Source organism: Galleria mellonella, unplaced genomic scaffold (assembly GCF_026898425.1).
Source record: "Galleria mellonella isolate WM207_F2 unplaced genomic scaffold, CSIRO_AGI_GalMel_v1 utg223, whole genome shotgun sequence".
NCBI lineage: Eukaryota > Metazoa > Arthropoda > Insecta > Lepidoptera > Pyralidae > Galleria > Galleria mellonella.
This window is the reverse complement of record NW_026442042.1, coordinates 3,125,112-3,135,208: the sequence shown is the minus strand read 5'-3', so window position 1 is coordinate 3,135,208 and position 10,097 is coordinate 3,125,112. Positions and strand designations below refer to the sequence as shown.

The following is a 10,097-nucleotide window of genomic DNA, read 5'->3' as shown; positions in this document are numbered from 1 at the left end:
GTCTCTATTACTTGATCTTGAATTGCCATGATGAAACCTTCAGTCTCTGGGAAGAGTTCTCCTCGACTTAGCCATGCGTTCGACGCCTCTTTGTCGACATTAGTTTGGCATAAGTCTTGTCGATGCCTTCCATGTAAAGACTTTCCAGTCCACTCGGCAATTTTGGTCTTTTCTTCAGTAATTTTTTCGTTATTTTGTGTCGTTTTATTTTTCAGGTTAAGAGGTGTTAATTTGTGATCACTATTTATTATTGCTTTATGGATTGGAGAGGATTCGGCTTTATTGAAGAAATATTGCCTTAGAGTTGTAATTTGTTTATTATGTAGATTCACTATGTCTATAAGGCCCCTACCGCCTTCTTTTCTGGGCAGCGTCAGTCTTTGTAGACAAGATCTGGGGTGATGTTTATGTGTCTTAGTCATTGTGGTGTGTATTATTCGTTGTAGAGCTTTTAGGTCTGATTTTGTCCAAGTAATAATGCCAAAAGAGTATGTAAGTATAGGGATAGCAAAACTATTAATAGCTTTTATTATATTTCGGGCGTTTAGTTGCGTTTTAAGAATAGTGTTGAGTCTGTGACGAAACTGTTGTTTTAATTGTTGCTTAATTTCCTTATATTGAATTTGGCGTGCCTGATTGTACCATAAATATTTGTATGTTTCCTGTTCTTCTAGTGGTTCGATTTGTTCTCCTGTAGTCATTGTATAGTGGTGTTGAAAATACTGCCCACATTTAATTGAATTTATTCTACATTTGTCTATACCGAATTCCATTTTAATATCTTTTGTAAACTGTTCAGTGAGGGTAGCTAGTTGAATGAGATCATTTTCACTACTGGCATAAAGCTTTATGTCATCCATGTAAAGTAAATGATTTATGGTTTCGTTAGGTTCTGGATGTCCATTAATACTTTTATCTTGAATATGAAATCCTAATTGTGTTGAATTTAATATATTTGAAAGGGGATTTAGGGCAAGGCAGAACCACAGAGGGCTTAGTGCATCACCTTGAAAGATACTATTGAATTTTAATGGGTTGCGTCTCTATTGTTGTATATATAATTGAGTGGTCCAATTTTTCATTGCCGTCTTTAAAAGGGTAATTATTTTTGGATGTATTTTGTATATTTCTAGTACTTTTGTTAACCATGAATGAGGGACAGAATCATAAGCTTTTTTATAGTCAATGTACATAGAAAATAAATTAGATTTTGACTTTAAGGCTTGTTTTAAGACCACAGAATCTATAATTAATTGTTCTTTGCATCCTTGACTAAATTTTCTACATCCTTTCTGTTGTTCGGCTAGACATTTATTTTCGGCAATGTGTTCATATATTAGTTCAGATATGCAGGATGTCATAATTTTATATAACGTTTGTAAACACGTAATTGGTCTGTATTTTGCGGGATTAGCAGGATCTTTAAAGTCTTTAAGAATCATAAAAGATATTCCACGGGTGATGTAATCTGGGATTGTGTTCGGGTTTTCAATGAATTGATTAATATGTTTAAGCAGATGTTCATGGGTTTTAGTAAATTTTTTATACCAATAACTGTGGATACAATCTGAACCTGCTGATTTCCAGTTATGTAGGTTACTTAGTACTTTTTTAAATGTGGTCATTGGAATGTACTCAAATGTCATTTCTTGTATAGATGAGTTGTTATTTGCAGTTTCAGACTGTATCCAGTCAGCTTGCATGTTGTGTTCAACAGGATTTTCCCAAATTCCTGCCCAAAAGTCACGGAGGTTCTTCATATCTGGTAGATTGCCTTTATTATCACTATTTCTGTTTTCTTGTATATTTGTCGTTGCTTGTATAATATTTCTATAGAAATACTTTTCATTATTGTAAAATTGTTTATTTTGTGTCTTTCTTAATGTGCACGCCTTGTACCTTCGTAAGCGACCTGATACGACTGCGAGTTTCTGTTTAAGCGTATCAAGTGTGTGTGTGAGATGCATGTTAGATTCCTCGTGTGCAGAATGTGTTTTATATTGTTCTACTATGTTTTTTATTTGTTTTTCTAGTTTTCTATTTGTATTACCATTTATGAATTGGATTAATCTACCTATTTTAGTACGCAAGTCTTCTAAGCGTTTTTCTAGTCGCCGTTGCCAACTCGGCTTATGAGTTTTCATTTGCCGGGATCTTTCCACTGGTTCCAGTATTAATTTGGTTCCATTTACTTTAGCTGCTGTCCAAGCTGCACAATATATTGTAGTTTGTAAAGTGATGAAATCTGTCTCTGCATTAATATTTTCAGACAGTGTTACTTCGTTTAGATAATGCACTATTTTAGCCAGTTTTTTAGATGGTTTTTGTTTAGGAATGTGATTTCTGCTTGTAGGCTCTATATCTTTGAAATATTGAAATGCCTTTCGAAAAGTTTCGTCTATTATTGGATCTCTTTCTATTTGCTGTGAAGCCAGTGGATCTTGTTCTAGAAGGTTGAATTCTATATTATTTAGATTTTCATTGTCAGTATTAGCAGTGTTGGGCTCATTTACGGTGTTGGCTTTATTTGTACCATTATTTAAATTATTAAGATTAGTTGACAATTCTTGTGCTATTTGTTGTTTTATTTCATTTAATCTATTGTCAGAAATATACTTATTATGTATAATTGCTCGTCTTTGGTCAGCAACTCTCTGTTCACTTAATTGAGCACATGTGGGAAAATCTCTAATAAAAGCTTCATGTAATGATTTCCGGTAAGCTGTTTTGTTTGTTTCCAATTGTGTTATCCTGTAATAGGATCGTATTAAGCTCTCATTTTGTTCATTTGTCCATTTCATACGAATTTGAGTTTGTGGGTTGTGTGATTCAGAAGTATCTTTTTGTATATTTCTTACAGATTCGCGGTTTTGATGAATATGATGAGGGTGAGATAATTCTTTTCTTACATCGTCATAAATTTGGTTTATTGTTTCTTGAGGTAACAATTTATTGCGTACTATTGCTCTACGTTGGTCTCCTACTCTTTGACGGCTGACATTCATATTTGGAAACATTTCTATGAATTTTAAGTGTAAAGGTTCAAGATAATTCTTGGTGTCGGTGTGTAATGTTGTTAGTTGTAGATAAGTGCGCAGTATAAAAATATTCATTTCAGGTGTCCATCGCCTGCGCGTTCGTTAAGACCAGAGGTGGGTGCAAGCTCATAGTCTGTAATGACATCTCGCACAACACCATCTAGCGTACTAGAAGAAGAAACAGTAGATGTTCTCCGTGTCATGTATGAGGGGCGAGTTGAAGGGATAGATGAAAAAAGTGAGATGGTATCATCGCCTATAGATTCAGCTGTAGCTTCAACGTCGTGAGCCCGCTTGCTCAACTCCCGACGACCGGCTGTAGCATCTTGTGTGACGAGAGCCCGCCTGTTCAGCGTCTCATCACCGGTGGTTCGTAGACTGGAGCACCCAGCACCGGCTCCAGGTGCGCCCCGGCGACCCCCGGGCAGCGACCGTAAATTATATCTTCTTTCACTTTGCTCCATAAGGGTTTTTGTGTTTGGGATGATTAGTAGGAAGGGTATAGTCCTGTTGTTATTGACTCTGTCAGTAAGTACTTCCCTATTGGGGTATGTGGTCGAGATGTCCTGACCAAGCACTTGTACCTGCTTCCCTTAAGCCCCCCCACCACGTCAAGGTTCAATCCCTTGGGGAGGTTATTATTATTATTATTATTAAACTTTATTGTTAAAAATTACATTCTCCAAAATGTTGATAGGTACTTTTTTTATGAGCAGAGACCTTAATGATAATTCTGCCTAACTTATTGGTAAGAAGGTGCCAGTGAAAGATAGGTATAGATGAGAATGAAGTCAGGTCAGAGGGTCTACCATGAAATGTTTTCCGTATTTTCGGAGCCGAACGAAACACAAATTTGATGTTAAAATTACATAATATTTACCGTTTAAAAACATTAAGAATAATAAAATTTTATTCTTTTGGACTTTAATGGTAGGATTTATGACGAACGAAATGTTGAGCTCCATTTACTGTGCCAATTTAGGTAAGAATGAAAACACGAAATTGGGTCCGAAACCTCGGAATAGGCCTTTCGTGGTAGGCCCCCAGTTTGCTTATTAATATACATATAATAATAAAATTCGAATACTTAGTAGAGATCTGTTTACAGTCGTAAGTCTTCCGTAGACTACAGGTCAATCAATAAAAATGTTTATTGATTTACTCTATACCTACCCATTATTTTGTAAAGCGAATATCGATTGCATATTATTCGATCTCATGATTATTACTATCGCAGCCTGATTTTGAACAAATAATAAGTAAACAAGGTTATTTTGATAACGTTGCCTGTATGAATGAACTGTCAGATTAGCCGATCAGACGGCGGAGTGCCGGCGGGGCGACTGTTTGCGTTATTTGAGGTTATATTTTTATTGTAAAAAATATTCGATAAATAAATTACAGAGGAATTATAAGTTTGTTACAATGAGGTTGTTATTATTATCTGTCTTTATTGGTGTTGTGAATTGTCGAATAGATTACAGAAAAGGGCGCAATAGTCCTTTTAGTAGTAAGTACACAAAAAGGTATGAACCAAATTGGGAAGATTTGGACACTCGGCCACTGCCAGAATGGTACGACAAAGCAAAAATCGGTATATTCCTCCATTGGGGCGTATACTCCGTACCAGGTTACGGTTCCGAATGGTTCTGGAGCAACTGGAAAGGTATGTAAAGTTATGATATCTGCCACATAGATAGGAATATATTTTTTAAAGACTGAAAATATAGAAGCACTTACCTAAATTATCAATATAAAAACAGTAAAATAATAAGAGCAAGAAAGTCAGGGAATTTCGATATACAAACTTTAAAAGAAATTGGCGGGAATTATTAACAAAACAACTATGATTATTTTCGTGTTTTGATGTGATTTGGTTTAAATAGTGCACTATAGGTACTTGAATGTACCTATGAGTAACATAAATCAAAATAAAATCAATATTATTACGTAGAATAGGTACATTTTACCCAACTTCAAAAAAGAGGAAGTTATCAGATCGGTTGTATTTTTTGTTACCTTATTATTCGGTTAGTTATAAACCATAGATTATATTATTAATCGATTTAGAAAATCTTTTTATCTGAAAGGATATACTTTCAGACTCATCCTATAGGAATTTTATCAAAATTGATTTAATAGTTTAGTTTTAATACCAAAATAAGTGATTTTACCACAGTTGAAATCAGACTTTTTTGTGGAACATACTTTAATTATTTTGTCTTCTCTATTGCATTTCAACTTAGACTCAATGTAGGTAAGTATATAGGTAGGTATTAAATTTTAAATTTCTCTTTAAATAATTATCCGTGTTAGACATATTTAAAAGCATTTTGTTTTTATTTCAGGTGGTTCTAAACCAATAATAGAATTTATGAAGAAAAATTATCCGCCAGAATTCACTTATCAGGAATTCGCTCCTATGTTCAAGGCAGAGTTCTTTGACCCTCAGAATTTTGCCGACTTATTTGTGAAATCTGGAGCAAAGTAAGTACCTATCTATGTAAGCCTATTATTTTTAATATATGATAATAGAATGGTCATTCCGCCTGCGCTATCGATATACGCTGACGCGCCAGCTTAACTGCTGAGATCTCAATAGGTGAGAAGAAACAGGTGAGATTGGAAGCAGATCAGTTTGCCGATCGTGACAAATACTATAATAAAGTAATATACTCTCTATTGTGAACAATCGGGTTACTAGTTCCCATTACTAACAATACTTTCTCCCCCTATGTAAGCTTATTGGGAACGACTTGACATATGCCTATATTTTTAGGAACTCCCTTTTTAAATACCTAAACCTGTATTCCGATGTAGAGGTATTAATAGATTAATCCGTGATTTATTTAAATTTAGATTAAATTTCCGTGTTAGTTGTTGTCACATTAAGTTAACATTAGCAATATCAATATCACCGTTGAATCTAAATCTATGCACTGTTGGACATGGACCCTAATGCATAACTTCAACCATGTGGTCTCTGCTTTTCGCATCCATTCAAATATAATGGCAGGGTAGAGGAGCAGAGGAGAAAGGGATTGACAATCGGGTTAACAACCGCAGTGAGGCTTTGGTGAAATTTTAAGAGGGATGCTCCTCCCATCCCTCCACAACTAAGACATCTTAGTCACCTCTTACGTTACCTTCAGCCTCAGTTTCTCAATCCACAACAGACTTTGTCCGGCCCTCTTTCGCAGTTGGTCCTACAAACTATTAACTTCTTTAGACCGTATACAAATAAAACTGATCATGATAAATCATTTTCCTTTTTGTATCTGCATTTTATCTCCATATTTTAAATCTTTTTGTTTTACATCCTTAGTCTTGAGAGCAACCGTTTTGTAATTTTAGGTACGTAGTCCTTACAAGCAAACACCACGATGGTTTCACTCTATTTCCATCCAAACGTTCCTTTAGTTGGAACGCAGAGGAAGTTGGCCCAAAACGCGATCTCGTCGGAGACTTATCAACCAGCATAAAAGCTAAAGGTTTGAAATTCGGCGTTTACCATTCATTATACGAATGGTTCAACCCGATTTATGAAGAGGACAAGAAGACTAACTTCACTACCCGTACATATCCGGACACAAAATTATGGCCCGATATAAAACAGCTTGTAAACGATTATAAACCTTCAATAATTTGGTCTGATGGTGACTGGGAGGCATACGACACGTATTGGAATTCAACAGATCTATTAGCCTGGTTATACAATGACAGTCCAGTGAAAGATGAAGTAGTGGTCAACGATAGATGGGGTATTGATATACCGTGCAAACATGGAGACTTCTACAATTGCGCCGATAGATATAATCCTGGCAAGTAGTTGTAAATGTACTACTAACATTACTATTGTTAATCCGTTTCATTGTTTCTTTTCTAATGGTCAAATAGTGCCTGCCTAATAAAATTGTTGTTAAAATTTTAGGAATATTACAAAATCATAAATGGGAAAACGCGTTTACGGTGGACTCAATATCTTGGGGGTACCGAAGGAATATGAATTTAAAAGAGATACTCTCAATCAACCAACTGCTCAAAGAAGTCGTATCTACAGTTAGCTGCGGAGGTAACAAATATTTCACCGTTTTTAAATTACCTGATGACAAATGTACTGCCCCCACAATCGAACAAAAAAGAATATATAAAAAAAAATTAAATATTGAGAAATGCCCTAATTTAATATTTTAGTGTAGCATGCATTTAACTTTCAGGAAACGCCCTCATTAACGTAGGTCCTACAAAGGAAGGCACAATAGCTCCTATATTTGAAGAACGACTACTGGCACTCGGAGAATGGTTGGAAATAAATGGAGAAGCTATTTACTCCACATCGCCTTGGCTCCACCAAAACGACACATCCGTTGGTGATGTTTGGTACACCTGCACCAAAAGCAAATATAATGCAAAGCGACCAACGCATATACCCACAAGATCAGACACTGTCACAGCCATCTATGCAATATTCCTTAATTGGCCGGCTAATAATATACTGACGCTTAGACACATGGCTGCTTATCTACACTCTGGTACCTTTAAAGTCAGGTTGCTAGGCAATGATGAATTTCTAAATGTAAGTAGAACTGTTAATAAATTTAAAGTGAAATTGTTTACAGTAATGAGAATTTGAAAAAGTTCAATACCAGTTACTCTAGTAATGATCATAGATACCTTCCTACTTCATCAAATATTTCGGTACCACAGCAGAAAATTATTATTATTATTAGGTATTTCTATTCAGAACTTTTTAAATTTGAATCCAAATCAGGATCTCCATTAAAAGCAGTGCCTTAAACCTTAACTAAGACCTCAACCTAACTTACTGACCTTACTCTGGTCGAGTTATTCTCCGCTTGTCGTCCGTTTTGAAGACAGAGGTGTTTGTCCCCTTAGGTCATAATATAAGTGCGCATAGCGTAGTCAATGTTTCAGCTTCGACCTCAAAGTTAATCAACTCCTCAGATTAGATTGAGGCTGGCATGCTCTGAGGCTGCTTCAATATAGACTGCTATAGGTATCTTGTGAGGCGAAATGCTTGCATACGGATATAGGTGATGAATTTCTAGACTAGATAGGTACAGTAAGACCTATTTTCATCAATTTTAAAAACCTGTTAAACAAAGTAATGTACTATCGTTTTCTATTTTCAGTGGCGTATAAGCTATGGAGAAGCTCACATCGTGTTACCAGATAAATCTACGGTAAAATCTAACAACGCGTGGGTATTGAAATTTATCCAATCACAGTAACATTACCAATAACCTAGCTGTATTATTATATGTTAAATATTAAAATGATTATATTGTTAAACAATACTTTTTTTTTAATTCTTAGATATCTTATTATGAATTCATAGACAATAAGACTATCTATGAATGAACAACAAGGAGATTGTCCACACCTTAGAATCCATTGATTTTGAGGTATCGCATACCAAAAAAATCTAATCGAATTGGTAAAATGAAAAGACATATAACTCAAATAAAGGCATTTATTTATTTGAAGACTGTAGGTATAATTTACATACGTGTAAGTAGTGTTAACAATAATATTGACAAATCGAAGCTGATAAGTAATTGTGCTACAGCTCTACACTATACAGAACAATAAATTACACAACGTATACAGGGTGTAACAATAAAAGAACAGAAATACTGAAAAACTTTCCCTCATAAAATTAAACATTTTTTTTTTAAATATACTAAAAATTTCAAAATATGGAAATTATTTAGGATTGCCTATTTTTTTATAGGTATGCTAGATTAAGACTTATTTTCATATGAAAATAATCTTTGAATAATGTTTTTTGAACATACTTTTGGTATTTCATAATTAATTTTTAACACGTTTAAACCTTTAGGGAAATCTGTTTAATACTTATATCATTAGTTTTTAGATGCTTATACGCTTTCAGTTAAATTTTTTTACAAATAAAATTTGAAACGGACACAAATCTGCAGATCAGAAGCATAAAACATTATTTTTTCAAAGATATAAAATAAAAATATTGATATAAATAAATAGATGTATCTATCCAAGTAGTCCCGTTGAGTAGTATATTGTATAAATAGTCGAAATTATTTAAATATCAAATTAAACGTCAAGGGAAATCGTCAATTACTTAGGTTTTTTACGATAAATTATTTAATAAAATTACAATATAAATATCAGACGATGATGAGGTCATTGCACGACATCTTGATAGCAAATTTAGTTTACATTTAAATTAATGTAGGTAGCCCCATAATTTATCTTACAAAAAAATTTGTATCTGTATTCGTTAGACAATATCTAATTAGGTAGGTAATAGGTATATACTGCTTTGGTAACACATCGACAAGATACCTCTGATGCTGACGTCACATAAACATTATAAATTGTACCTACGTATTAAAATGATGTAAATGAAAATTGTGTGATTTATTTCTTTATATAATAATATTGGAATTCTCTTAAAAATCAGACTGTTATTTGGATAAAGAACATATAAAAATAAATATGTGGGTACTATTACTGTATTTAAATTTATATCCATTCCTTTCTGCTATACTCAAATAAGTTAAAATATAGCATAAAAAATATTTTATATCTACAATTATATGTTGGTAATAACTTCTCAAGGACGCGCATTATGCAAACCAAGTCTATTTCTATTTTGACAGAAAAAAAAAATTCGCCGAGGTATGTTACACATTTGTACAGGTCTTTAGACGCCGCAAGTACGGTCAACATAAAAAATTTAGAAGCATCTACACATTTTTAAAATTCATAACATGTAATTAGTTAAATATCGTATAATATTAAAGTTAACTTAATATATATATAAGTAGTACTGAGTAGACAAAGGGGTTTTAAAATCTACTTATGATGCTGATCGTACACGCACCATAAGTAATGTAAGAATACCATTACAGAGTATAAACTCAGGTGTAAAACCACGGCCGCAGATATGCGTATTTAAATATATCATACTGTAAGTTGCAAGTACCTCCATTTATATGAAAACTATATTATATATCGTTATTTTAAACCCTTTCTAAAACTTTTTTATCGACT

At 33.8% G+C, this 10,097-nt stretch overlaps 1 protein-coding gene across 1 annotated transcript; it reads left to right on the top strand.

The window, feature by feature from the left end:
- Positions 1-4,334: 4,334 nt before the first annotated feature.
- Positions 4,335-8,356, top strand: LOC113517595 (tissue alpha-L-fucosidase). Its single transcript, XM_026902313.3, has 6 exons — positions 4,335-4,704; positions 5,387-5,525; positions 6,393-6,859; positions 6,970-7,110; positions 7,256-7,614; positions 8,192-8,356. Exons 1-6 carry the CDS (start codon positions 4,464-4,466, stop codon positions 8,288-8,290), a joined length of 1,446 nt encoding a protein of 481 aa, XP_026758114.2. The 5' UTR covers positions 4,335-4,463; the 3' UTR covers positions 8,291-8,356.
- The last annotated feature ends 1,741 nt before the right edge of the window (positions 8,357-10,097 follow it).